Source organism: Gymnodraco acuticeps, unplaced genomic scaffold (assembly GCF_902827175.1).
Source record: "Gymnodraco acuticeps unplaced genomic scaffold, fGymAcu1.1, whole genome shotgun sequence".
Taxonomy (NCBI): domain Eukaryota; kingdom Metazoa; phylum Chordata; class Actinopteri; order Perciformes; family Bathydraconidae; genus Gymnodraco; species Gymnodraco acuticeps.
In genome coordinates this window covers 1,129,259-1,144,234 of record NW_022990583.1, presented here as the reverse complement: position 1 = coordinate 1,144,234, position 14,976 = coordinate 1,129,259, and the positions used below count along the sequence as shown (strand labels likewise).

Sequence of the window (14,976 nt, the reverse complement as noted above, 5' to 3'; positions counted from 1 at the left end):
AATGTATACAAATAATAGATTTTTGTGAATGCATGACCATATTATTTTAGAAATATGTAATCTTGACTGCCTGATTATTAATCATGGTCAAATGAGGCTTTAAAAGGCACACAAAAGAAGTCATAATGTACTAAACTATCAAGGTCTGCTTAACTGACCAGCTCTACAGCTGACCTATTTATGTACATTTTTTAACACAAACATCTGAGAGGATCACTACATCGAAACACAGAGAATATATTTATATTTCAAGAGTGCTGGTTTTAGGCCTAGCCCAGTAATAGCGGGCTTGTATCTGTTGTTTGTATGTTTCCTGTCACAGATCAAGGACTTTGAAGTGGTGTTTGTCTCAGCACAGAACATCCTATTAATGTATTGACCAGAAAGTGATGCTGAAGGGGAGGAAACCATGTACTGTACAGCATATGAAGGTAAACAGCATCAAGGGTATGCAAATATCACTCTAACTGCCTTCCTTGTTTCTTTATCATAAGAAAGAAGAAAACCGTTCTCAGTTCTTTAAAATGTGTAACCTTTATATTTTCACTTTTGTTTGATTTGTGGTTTACCCTGTACAACAAATACATAATGAATAGTAAATCTGCATCTATACTTTAAGCGAAATAGCAATAGGAAATAATTCAAATAACTGCTTTACTTCAAAGACAGTCACCACCTTTTATCAGCAAAAAACCCTTTTAGCACCATGATCAATGCACCAATAAGGGAGAGAGATCATCTGAAGAGGAGGGACTGTAACGTCAAAGGAGGAAACCAACCTGTCCCTCACCAAAACCTGTACCCAGACAGAAATGTCACTTCACAGTCATGATGCGAGGTAGCTCCTTATTCTCCAGGGAGAATATTCACTAAGAACCGGGTAAGTGTCTCACTCACACTGCTTGCTGCTTTTTAAGTATTTGATGCTTGAAACCACAACAAGAAACACTTTAACACTTCTCATCTTTGCTCTATTTAGCTGTATTTCAAGATGTACTGTAAATACAACTTGTGTGTCACTTGTGAACTTCTGCTGAGGCTTTAAGTTCAGGCATCTCCTTTGTGACTTTGGGTCCTTTACATTCGAGCTGTGGAGAGGCTAGCTGTACGTTCATGTCCTGTCAAAGGATGTGTAGATCAGACATATGCATGCAAGGTTTTCCACCTTGTAAGCATTGAGAACTATGCATTGAGAACTATGTCACTACTCTGCATAGTGCAATAAAGATTTGAAAAGCATCAAGGGGAATTTTGTTATTGCACAAGCCGGTGTATTACAAAATCAAGAAATAACATGAAAGACACCACTTAATTTCTATAAATAGTACATTTCAGGTATATGACATAAATGTGAGTAGATATTTGAAAGTAAAATCTAACAAAAAGTTTAAATTAAAGTTAATGGAATGGCACTCCACTAAAAGACAAGCATTTCGGAGCTGTCTCTGCAAATGAAAAGAGAAAATCCCAGAGAATAAAAGGTGGTTATATTACAAAAACACATTGCACTGCTTTAAAGTTCCTGAAAATGCTCTTTAACATAAAATAACGTTAACTGAAGTTACATTGAACATCTTAAACATCCTAAATACAAAAAAACTGTCCTCACAGTGCTGCTTCGAGGACCAATAACACCACTGTACAAATAATAGCATAATTGTTACGATTAAATAATGAATTGTTCACTAAATTATTATACGCTATTCACTTCAATAATAACAATAATATTACAGTTTTATTATTTGTATCATTATTATTACTTTTTTAAATATTATTATTCTTATTATGTGAAAGGAAATTCATATGAATTCAGAAAAATGACAACTGTAAAGAAATATTAATTGGACAGAATACATTTTAACTAGACATTAAAATATAAGGTGTGTTATAGTTGTATGAGATATATGCAGCGCATGCCTTTCGGTAGTGGTTAATTACACCGTTTTATATTCGTATACGCAGGCGATACAGTAGCCTTCACTGAGCTGATGCATGTTTACATTGCATGATAATATCTCTACTTGCTGTCAACACGGTGCTCTCCACATTACACATTGTGTAACTGCAATTATTTGTATATAGAAGACATAAAAACTAAATAAAAACATAAAGCTTGCCGGCTGAACCTTATCAAATTCACTTAATCTAAGTTACTTGATACCTGATACTGGCGCCGCTCCACTGTCATTTCACTCTCAGCACTTGGTGTGGTTTTGTATAAATAATCTACAAAATAATACAACAAATATTTCAAATCAAATGCTTTTTCGAACAACATTTTCCAGTAAGATAAATAATTTATTTGGTTAATTATTGCAGAGTCACTGAATTTTGAAGAGGGTACAAAGGCATACACACTTAAAACATTTCCAGTAATGATGAGACAAATGTCATCGCGTTTTACATTTACTTTCTATTTACATTCACCATCAGAGGACAGAATGGGGTTGCTGAAAATCCACACTGTAATAGTTAACAGTAGATGTGAACGCCGCTGCAAAAACCGACCACACACTGTATTATCATATAGGTTTATTATAGAGTTCAGAAGGAGATGATGTGAAGACGACTTCTTCACAGTAGTTTTGACGCACGGCTGCAGTGTTTTTCATTCATTTACTCTCAGTCTTAGGTGTGAAATTCCAAATATCTCCTTTACATAAATGCATATTTACATATTCCACCCCTGCAGTGCACTTGAATTGTATGTTTATCATTTTAAAATACCTTCATCTTTTAAAATACAGTCAACCTAATACAGTTATTGTTGTTGACTCTCATGTTTACCCGTGTGTACAGTCATTAGTCATAGTTTCATATACTGTTCGGGCTTTGTGGCTTTAGAGTGTGTATGTGAGCGCTGAATATCAAAGCTTTGACAAAGGGAGTACATTTCAAACTTCAACTAGACATTCAGACAAAATATCATTCACTGTCTTGTTCAAAAGCTTCTTCAGCGTATTTCAGTCTTCTAAAATAATATTATTAGAATTCTACTAGTTGTTAAGGTACTCATTTTTATTTAATTTTTGTTTTTTATTTATTTGGGGTCACATTATATTAAGAGTATAGTTTTGCAAATCATATATTTTTAGAGACCCAAAAATGACAAATGAAAAAGTACGGTTGTTTGAAATGACAAATTTCTACACATGTACTCATGCATCTACTTAAACACACACACACACACACACACATATATATATATATATATATACATACACATACATATACCCATCTACAAGCACACCGACATACATACATACATACACATATATACAAATATACATATATACATACACAACCATGTACGTACACTGACATTCCCACATATACACATACAACTATATATGCATACATATCAATATACATATATACATATACATGTGCACGTACATACACACCTATACATATACATTAAATCGGTGTATAGAAACACAGTCAAACATTTTTATTTTAAAGTAACAATTAACATATTTATAACTTTTGTATAAACTGTTTTGCAAGGCATGTTGAAAATGAAATTGACTGTCACAACAACTCATTGCAATGTAAAACAATTATGAAATCAAACCTGGTACATTCCAACCCAGTCTCATGGCATTTCGTGTTCACCAACACGATTTTTAATCTATTGATTCGTGTTCACCAACACGATTTTCCCCTTTTTTTCGTGATGCACAGCACGATTTTAAAAGCAATGTATTTCTACTGGTAATGACGCTCATGGAAGCACGACATTCGTTTGTGTCGGCTGCCCTTAAAGGCAATGTGAGCGTCCATTCTCATTGGATAACGGAGAATTGTACACCCGGAAGTAAGTATTCCCCTTACTGTCGATTGATTTTACAGTGATATCTGCACTACTCATCGACTAAAAAACACCCGATTATCCTTGTTAATTACACAACATTGATTAGTTTAAATTGTGTGCAATGCTTTTGTATTTTTCCCCTTCGATTCGGAGAAACAAATATATTTTCGGAGTAAAGGATGGCAGAAGACACTACACTACCCAGAATCCCCAGCTATCGTTTGGACTACACCATGTGCTCTGTTTGACAAACCCCGTTTTTTTTCACCATTCATTCCAATGGCTGGCGTCTATGTCACGTGGTCTTCAAATTTCTCCCTGCAGAAAAAAAAAACATGGCCGAACTTCGTTTTATTCTCGGTGGAAAATGCCTATTTTAAAGTTAGTTTGGCCATTAAAATGCGTTTTGATGTCATTTGATGCGAGAAATATGAGTTGTTATTTCAGATTATGTGTGCAGTGGATGTACATGATCTTTAGTTTGCTAGTTATTACGAAGATTACTTCAGGAAGTGTTCATTGTTACCAAGGTGGTTGCTAGGGACGCTGCTATCGATATTATTTCTGTTATGTTGTGTAACTGTTTAATGGTGTTATCTTTATTGCTACCCCCTTCCCCGTAATGTCCACAGCGCAAACATATTAGTTTAACAAAATCCGCATCTAAAGATAGCCTACGTTATTTTCCCCTGTACAATTCCAGTCTCACATCTCACAGCGTATCGTCATTAACAAATACGGGAAACAGACCGAAAACATTGGAAAAAAATAAAAATAATACTTTATTCCGAGTGTGCTTGCTTTTCTCTTTGAAAGTCATCACATAACGACATTGTAATACACGGTTCGGTTGCATTACATATTACATATCTGCCGTAGTTCTGTATTTATAGAGCCCTGATGAGAAGACTTCTAGACAAACATGAGGAACTGAAAACGTGACGTGGATCATAAATATATCAGCCATTAAACAACATCTTACATTTCTTTTCACACAATACGTCTCCTTGCAGTATCAACACTAATTCGGCTGACTTTTATATTTGATCCAATTGGTAGATAGGCTGTATTTACACCATAAAGGTGCACAGCTGATATAAAGGGACACCTAGTGGTTAAAGCATGTTATTTAATTTCATTATTTTTATTATTAGATATGAATAGGATCCCTATAAAGTATATTCATTACTTGTTATTCTCTACTAATAGTTAATTAAAGACTGTATATAATGACTATTTTGCACATCCCTTTCAAGATTTCAAGATTTTCTAAGGTTTATTGACATATCATATAGGCCCACACAACTATGGTGTAGTTATGCATGGAATGAAAAACTTGGGTCGCAGGTTCCTCAATAGTGCATTACAAGACATCTATCAATATTTGTGCATACCTCCAGCAATGTTAACTATGTTGAAGCACTTATTTTAACTGATATTATACATAATGTATTATACTCTTATAAGATGTATGTAGATATTTCATCTCCGGCCTTGTCAGGTATTGAACCATCAATAAATAAAGAACACAGAATTGTTAAATATAAAACACAGAAATTGTGTGATTATACTAAATGATTTACAAATAAACACCACTGCATACAACAGTTACACATGCTGATGTAACGCAAATGTTCCAACTTGGGATCAATAAAGTATATCTTATCTTAAGCTGATCGATGGCTACTGCCATATTTGCTAAATGTGCCTCTGAACCTTGACAAGTGCATGTTTCAGGCTTATCAATTAATGTAATGTAATGTAATGTTATCAATTAACAACAGGGATCACAAACATAAGACCAGCTGTTAAATAAAGCTCTTCTGACCGCTGGCATGTGTGTATATATATTAATGCTGCCCATTATGGGCACAAGCAATTTTCACCCATTTATTAATTATATGTTTTAAATTTGAGTGTTTCCTACCCCCTAAACCTCCAGGGATGTACACAGTTTAATACTGGCAACTTCTTATTATGGGAAATACGAAAACGTCTTTTAAAACTACAACTCCCAGTAGAGACGTGCCATAGATAAAGAACATTTTGCGAAACAGAATAGCCAGCATGTGTAGTTCTGGGGACGGGGTGGGGGAGGGGGGGACGCGGTGGACACGTTCAAATCCAGTTTTGGACAGTCTGCCGTGGTTCCATCCCATTTCAAGTGCTGTTCGAGGCTCGGTAACCCTCGGAGCACACTCTCCAATCACAGAGCTTGAGGACTATCACGGGGTTTGTCAAACAGAGCACATGGTGTAGTCCTAAACGATAGCTGGGGATTCTGGGTAGTGTAGTGTCTTCTGCTATCCTTTACTCCGAAAAAATATTTGTTTCTCCGAATCAAAGGGGGAAAATACAAAAGCATTGCACACAATTTAAACCAATCAATGTTGTGTAATTAACAAGGATAATCGGGTGTTTTTTTAGTCGATGAGTAGTGCAGATATCACTGTAAAATCAATCGACAGTAAGGGGAATACTTACTTCCGGGTGTACAATTCTCCGTTATCCAATGAGAATGGACGCTCACATTGCCTTTAAGGGCAGCCGACACAAACGAATGCCGTGCTTCCATAAGTGTCATTACCAGTAGAAATACATTGCTTTTAAAATCGTGCTGTGCAACACGAAAAAAAGGGGAAAATCGTGTTGGTGAACACGAATCAATAGATTAAAAATTGTGTTGGTGAACACGAAATGCCATGAGACTGGGTTGTACATTCTGCCCCCTCAACTTTCACTATAGGTAACGCTGTCTGGAAAGCATGGAAATAACTGCAGATAAACACATTATCTTTCAAACCAATCCCTGCTGTTGATCTGAAGATTTTTCCACGTAAAAATTAGTATTTATAGAAATGTCAGTATGATCACAATCTGGTGGGATCCTTCTGATCTTTTGTTCCTTTGACTTTCTTTTCTCAGACATCTTATAATACTTCTACAGCCTTCAGAAATGATCCGCATCAACAACACCCAATACTTCCACTTCCTGCAGGAGGCAGATGCCTTACGTCGCTCAGGATCCCTCTGTGATGTCATCATCTCAGTAAAGAGTCACATATTTAAGGCTCATCGGCTAGTACTGGCTTGTGCTAGCAGAAGACTAGCGCAGCAGCTAGCCCAGGCAGCCACAGACAACTCAGCCCACTGCACTCTGGAGTATTTCTCCCCCCCGCACCTTCCAGCAAGTTCTGGACTTCACCTACACACAGACCCTGGAGGTGACTGAGGGGGACCTGCATCTGCTGCATAGAGCTGCTCAGCTGTTGGAGATGCAGCTGCTGGAGGACCAGTGCCTGAAGCAGCTGGGAAAACTCAACTACAGAGAAGTGGAGGCTGACAGAAGAGAAATCCCATGTTTCAAAGAGAAGGAGCAAGATGAAAGTGCAGAGAAGAACGGCCAAAAGCAATCATCAAGTCCAGTTGAGGAGGAGAAACTCCAAGAGACTTCTTCCCCAGAGGAGGCAAACGATTGCATTGTCATGGAGAACCTCTCGCCCTGTGATCCTGATAAGAACCCCAACAGTCTGCCACCCCAAAAGAAGAAGCTTAAAGGCCCCCCCGTGTTAGAATCATCCCCTAACAGAGAGCGTGTCACCAGGCCTGCCAGTAGCAGCGCCACACTCTCCTCTCCATGGACATTCCCTCCAAACATGTGGAGCTCTGTGAGCACCCTGAGGCGGATCGCAGGGAATTATTCAAGTTTAATCGCAGCTCACCCCCTTCAGTCCCAGAGCCCGTCCTCAATTGCATACCCATTCCCCCTCTCCTCCCCCCACATGTTCCCCCTACTCGGAGCTCATTTTCAAACCCCTGTTCACAGCTCTGTAATGGGCTACTCAAGCTTTCATCCAAGTTATACACACAACCTCTATGCTCGGCCTTCAGGGGTGGGGAGCATTATCAAGCAAGGCCTCTTGAAAAGAAAAAAAAACCAGCCAGAGAGCATTTACTGGGACCAGTCACACCGGTGAGAGGAGGTAAGTCAGTTAGGGCATAGTTTTGGAAAATGTAGTTTTGTTTTTTTCAGTCATTGTCTCCCTATTATTCCTCTCAGACATTGAAATCCCCTAATTTGCTCAATTGTTCCTTTGCGACAGCTGCTGTACCTGACTCACTGCAGTTGTGTGTGTTCGAGCCTCCTGCACTTTCCAACTAGAGCAGTTTCACCAGTTAACCCTTAACTGCCAATACTTAATTCAATGTTTTTTTTTTCTTTTTTACAAATCATGTTCAGTTTTTTAGATTAATCACAGCGCAAACTTTGTTCTAATTCTCAATGAATGTACTGCTGCCACTGTTGTGATACTAGAGAGACTAGTGTGAAAACCACTTAGTTTGTTGGTGATTTACTACCTTTTTCATGTCTGTGCATTTTGTACAGTGTTCCACATTGTGTAACTAAACAGTGTGTAAAGGGGAGGCCCCTACATTTTTCCCCTCCTTTGCAGAATTCAAGATTTTCCACCCACTGAAAAACAGTTTCAGTGCTTAGCCTTTGAATAGCTCCGTCTGTACCACAATAATTTGTTCAAAACATTTATATGTCTTTTTTCAGTAAATAGCTATTCTTCATTGCCTCTTTATTTTCCTGTTCCTTCTAGTCTCACATTATATCAAAGTTAAAAGAGCTTTTACTGCATGAACGCTATAAATATCTTGTGGTTGAGGATGAAGAGGAAGGAAAGGGGGTTACAAAGATGCAATCTGTGATAACACATGTTGTAAAATACCAGCACTGACATTTTTATTTATTTTTTTAATGGCTTTTACTTAGTGAATACATCTTGCATTTATATTTATTATTATTGTTAAAAGCAACAACTCATGTATTTTTTACAACAGAACATTTATTTTCCACAGTTACCATGAGGTACCCAAAGCCAGCAGAGAGAGAGTTAAAGACTGCCAACGCTGCTGTAGCACCCTCCATGATAATCCAACGCAGCGGGAGCCAGCCTCCACACCATCGGGTAAAAATACAAGCTTTTTAACAGAAAAATGGTTCTTCTCAATGATTACAACACGTTGAGCATACCAGTATTACTATTCAGTACGATCAGGGCTGTAGCAGGGCTCATCCTGTGTAGAGCTTATCAATTTGACCGATTGTAAGACAGTTCTTGTCGTGACCCTTAACCTCGGCAGACTCCAGATACGTAGCTACGCAATGGAAAGTGATAAAGAGAGTTGTGGTTTCGAGAGCATGGTGCAGCAGGAGCAGGAGTGTGATTACTAGATACAGCTAGATATGCAGTACAGTATGCACTGCAATGCAACAGTGGTTTGAGTTATACCAAACAAAAATTATACATATTGATTAACTATAATTAAGTTAGTCACTTTAATACCACTAAGGAATTTGTAAAACCAACAGTTTCTCTTTCTCCTTACAAGCATATGCGAGTAGGAAAGATAATGTTGTACAATTAAGCCGAGTGAGATCTTTTATGTGATGTAACATTATGTTCATACTTAAAAGATTAGCTGGGATACATGTGTTTTCTACCTGCTCTAATTAAGCAGTGTGATAACAAGGATACTAGTAATTCTACTCAAGCTATGATTGAAAATATATTTAATTTTAAAAAACGTTTTATTTTAAAGTAAAAATACAAAAACTGAACAAGAAGTACGGATAAAATCATTTGAGTACCTGCATATAGTGTGGCTGTGTTTCACAGTCATTTGTTTTCCCCTAAAATGATAGAACTGTATGTTAATAGGGCAATATAAAAAGCATTATCTTTATAGGTGTTTGAAAGTGAGAAGAGAAATATTGGACAGGAAGCATGCTAATGACAACAGGTCTCAGCAGGCTTTGTTTAGAGTGGTGAGTGTTCAATTGTTGTGGTTTACTCTTCATCTACAGTACACCCCCTCCATATTTCAGCATCCTGTGTAAAGTAGGAGGCCCAGTTTGTTTTGCTCCTATTACCTCAAAATCACACCTTTATCTTCTTAAAAGACTCCCCAACACGTATGCAGACTGCAGGTGATACATGTGTTCAGCGTAACAGGAAAGTAAGCGTTTACAAACTGAATGTATGTCTTGCAACAGGATGCTGACCATAAATAGACTTGTGCCTGTCAAAGGTGATTCGATTCTGTGAATCGGATAAACATATTATTCCAAAGCATTTGCAAGAAACTTTTTAATAAATTGTTGTTATGAAAATTGCTATCATTTCAAGGAATGTGCAAAAGTCAATCCTAAATGTGACTTCTGCTGTCAATTTAAGAAGCAAGCCTTTTTGGGGGGAAATAAATCCAGAGCCCAAGGCGATCACGAAATGTCTTTTTCACAACAAAAAGAAACCAAAAAAAACACATTAAATGTAAAATATTATAAAGAGGAACAAATCGCTTTTCAAATCATTCTCAATAGACTTATCAATCAGCTCTCAAAGTTTTTGGTTGTAAGTAATTGGTCAGTTACATGTATGTGTTCTTCAAATCTCATTGTGTTTGTGTCTATAAGGACTAAAGTATGTACAGTATGTAAGCATCACAAGAGCAAAAAAGAAACAAGTATAATTTCATTATAGCACTATTGAACTCACACATCGAGGTCCATATCATCTTCAACACTTTTACAGGAAGGTTTGTGTATTTATTGTGTTTTTCCATGAACAGTCGGGCCCCTCACTGCCCACCGCAATGTTCGAACCGTGACCTGTTTTACTTCATCCTGTTGTTTTCACAGGTGAGGTCTGTGCAGGGTGTCGTGTCTGTGGGAGAGGAGATGTGGTGCAGCACGAACCACAATGCCATCAACAAGAACACAGAGGAGAAAAACCCTACCAGTGCCAACACTGCCCAAAGAAGTTTAGTCTGAAACACCAACTGGACACACACCATAGAGTTCACACCGGTAAGCACACTGCTTAATCCGCAGTGCGAGATTAATAATACCTTAGCAGAAATAACTTTGAACTGTGAGTTACATGTATAACTTTAAACTAATGAAAACTAACAATAGTAGGATTGCTCATAGTGTCAAAACTGATCAGAGACAAGTTTAAGTTTTAGTTTTAGCCTGAAAGGACCATTCGAGCAATTTAGCTAATTTTAGCCAATTTGCTACAAACCATTGCTGATTTTTTTTCAGGTTTTTGAGCCACTTAATGGCTGGAGATGATTTCCACTCATTCAAATACAATGAAACACACCTAACAGGAACTCGAAACTTGCAGACCTGAAACTTGCGCGAGATAGAAAATCTATCAATGGTGAACATCATGTCAGTTTATACTGCTTTTAAAGCCATTGTGATTATTTCTGTGGTTAGATGCAATTCAAAGGTTGCCCTTGCAATGACCTTAAATTACTTGCTGTAAATTGGTCAAAATATAAATTGGTTGAAACATGCTGAACCACATGCAGCTTAATGTACACCTCCAAAATGTACGCCTTATTTTCAAGAGAAGATATATAAAAGACGATAAAATCAATCTAATCCTGAAATATTTTATCAAGAGGAACCTGGTGGTCCATTTTAAATGTTAGCTTGTTCTTAAACTATAAGATTTATCATATAACAAAAAAATGGCTGTCTCTTTGGAAGCTGCTGCTTTCAAAAGATTCTCTGTCGAGCCTTTATGTTGCTCTATTATTGATAAGTATTCATAAATATTGTGGTTTTTTTACAATTACATACAGTCTTGGATTAAGGGTGATTACATGCAGTGGTGCATTGCCAAGTTAATGGATATCTGGAACATTTGTTAAAGATTTACCCTTTATTTAGCTATTTATAAAGCAATTTTTTTTTATATACAGTGGGGCAAAAAAGTATTTAGTCAGCCACCAATTGTGCAAGTTTTCCCCCTTAAAAAGATGAGAGAGGCCTGTAATTTTCATCCTAGGTACACTTCAACTATGAGAGACAGAATGGGGGGAAAGAATCCAGGAAATCACAATTAATGAATTAATTGGTAAATTCCTCGGTAAAATAAGTATTTGGTCACCTACAAACAAACAACATTTCTGGCTCTCACAGACCTGTAACTTCTTCTTTAAGAGCCTCCTCTGTCCTCCACTTGTTAACTGTATTAATGGCACCTCTTTGAAGTCGTTATCAGTATAAAAAACACCTGTCCACAACCTCAAACAGTCACACTCCAAACTCCACTATGGCCAAGACCAAAGAGCTGTCAAAGGACACCAGAAACAAAATTGTAGACCTGCACCAGGCTGGGAAGACTGAATCTGCAATAGGTAAGCAGCTTGGTGTGAAGAAATCAACTGTGGGAGCAATTATTAGAAAATGGAAGACATACAAGACCACTGATAATCTCCCTCGATCTGGGGCTCCACGCAAGATCTCACCCCGTGGGGTCAAAAATCCCAGAACCACACGGGGGGACCTAGTCAATGACCTGCAGAGAGCTGGGACCAAAGTAACAAAGACTACCATCAGTAACACACTACGCCGCCAGGGACTCAAATCCTGCAGTGCCAGACGTGTCCCCCTGCTTAAGCCAGTACATGTCCAGGCCCGTCTGAAGTTTGCTAGAGAGCATTTAGATGATCCAGAAGAGGATTGGGAGAATGTCATATGGTCAGATGAAACCAAAATAGAACTTTTTGGTAAAAACTCAACTAGACGTGTTTGGAGGAGAAAGAATGCTGAGTTGCATCCAAAGAACACCATATCTACTGTGAAACATGGGGGTGGAAACATCATGCTTAGGGGCTGTTTTTCTGCAAAGGGACCAGGACGACTGATCCGTGTAAAGGAAAGAATGAATGGGGCCATGTATCGTGAGATTTTGAGTGACAACCTCCTTCCATCAGCAAGGGCATTGAAGATTAAATGTGGCTGGGTCTTTCAGCATGACAATGATCCCAAACACACCACCTGGGCAACGAAGGAGTGGCTTCGTAAGAAGCATTTCAAGGTCCTGGAGTGGCCTAGCCAGTCTCCAGATCTCAACCCCATAGAAAATCTTTGGAGGGAGTTGAAAGTCCGTGTTGCCCAGCGACAGCCCCAAAACATCACTGCTCTAGAGGAGATCTGCATGGAGGAATGGGCCAAAATACCAGCAACAGTGTGTGAAAACCTTGTGAAGACTTACAGAAAACGTTTGACCTCTGTCATTGCCAACAAAGGGTATATAACAAAGTATTGAGATGAACTTTTGTTATTGACCAAATACTTATTTTCCACCATAATTTGCAAATAAATTCTTTAAAAATCAGACAATGTGATTTTCTGGATTTTTTTTCTTCTCATTCTGTCTCTCATAGTTGAGGTATACCTAGGATGAAAATTACAGGCCTCTCTCATCTTTTTAAGTGGGAGAACTTGCACAATTGGTGGCTGACTAAATACTTTTTTGCCCCACTGTATATATATATATATATAAATATATATATATATATGCATTCAAGGGATAATAGCAACATATCAAACAAATCAACAAATACTGGCAACAAATAAAATGTCAATGTCTAAAGCTACCCATCATATGAGCACACTTATTTTCTCTGTCTTCCTTACCCCCCCTCACCTCTCCTCTATCTACTTTAAGGAGAGAAACCCTTCGAGTGTCGTCTCTGTGGTCAGCGCTCACGGGACTACTCGGCCATGATCAAGCACCTGCGGACTCACGGGGGGGCCACACCCTACCAGTGCACGGTGTGTCTGGAGTTCTGCAATAGCCTGGTCTCCATGCAAAGACACATCAAGAGCCACACCGTGCAGGACTTCCCTCCTGACTGGAGCATCAACAGCACCTACCTGTACAACTCACATATCTGAGCCTCGCAACACAAACACTTCTTCACAAAGTTCTCATTAGTGTAGCTTAAGGTGTTGCCTCCAATGTGCTATCATTACTTTTTAATAAAAGCCGCTAAGCATTTGTTCGTTTTAAAAACCAACAAGGTCCTTTGACAACACTTACCACAAGTTAACAATACATGAGGCAGAAATTGGGGCTCTCCCAGGTGTTGCAATAACTTCTATACAAACTGAAACTGCTTTGTATTGACGTTCACCATCATAGAACAGAGAGATGCTGCACTAATTTCCAATAGCAAGTCTGCAAAGCTACTGGAAGTGTTTACCATGATACTTTAGGTCATTTACGTGCATTAAAGTCACATCAGCAGCTCCTCCTCGTCAAATGACGCAGGCACCTTCCCTACTTTCATATTTATTGGACGCTTGTGTAAACTTTTGTAAGTTGGACCTAGGTTTATAGCTCCCTCATGAGGACAACCACTGTAACAAAAGGTGGTTGTTTGCTGTAGCACTGCTCACAAATGAATCATCAGGTTAGAAGTGGCTGAGGTATTGTGTATGCAGCTGGAAAAAAATATATTTGTTTCATTAAATAATGGAAGATTTAAGCAGACTACATTTGTTGACCCAGATTAAAATAATATATCTGTATTGCATAACACCTTTGAAGTCTGGCACTTTCTCATTTTTTGTATCTTTCATTAGTAGTTTTATTCAATCATCAGTCACTAATGTGGAGCTGCCGAATACACATGTTGCTGGCAACAATATAGGTAAATACTACCTGCCATACATCTTGACAAACATCACAGCAGTTATGTGAAAATATTCCAGAAGTCCTCGTAGCATATTTATAAAACCATTCACATGTCTTCCAAGAAGTTTCCAATAGTTTTCAGAAGAGCTAAGCCACTGAAAGCTGTTATTATTATTATGTGTACAGTATTATATTAATATGTATGGGGTAGAAAATAAATAAACACTCACCTATATTTCCATTTAAAGGCTTTAATGGATGAATATACCATGTTTTAATAATAATAATAATTCATTTGATTTGTAAAGCACCTTTCATTGCTTGTTTTAGATATGCTTCAAATAAACAAGCTTACACATAACAGCCATATTGGCAATCCTTTGTTGTTGTATTTGTAATAAAATGCATGTAGATGAACATTTTAATGATGTAATCTTTTCGTAGATATTCACATATTCTTTTAACAATTTAAAATGTGTTTATACATTTAAAATCAGTAATATTTTTGTATATCAATTTGACACTGATTAATTTTGTATTGTATAATAATTCTCATGTAAACATGTTGAATTATTGTTATACACATTTGAAATAAATCTAATCAAATCAAATCAAAAACTACTTACAAATTCCTATACCGGCCAAAATCCT

At 37.7% G+C, this 14,976-nt stretch overlaps 1 protein-coding gene across 1 annotated transcript; it reads left to right on the top strand.

The window, feature by feature from the left end:
- The first annotated feature begins 818 nt into the window (after positions 1-818).
- On the top strand, positions 819-14,680 carry zbtb32 (zinc finger and BTB domain containing 32). Its single transcript, XM_034228013.1, is given in 7 exon segments — positions 819-880; positions 6,740-6,986; positions 6,988-7,752; positions 7,754-7,797; positions 8,681-8,790; positions 10,524-10,691; positions 13,354-14,680. Coding segments are annotated over 6 exon segments (1,533 nt in total). The 5' UTR covers positions 819-880; positions 6,740-6,770; the 3' UTR covers positions 13,584-14,680.
- Positions 14,681-14,976: the final 296 nt, after the last annotated feature.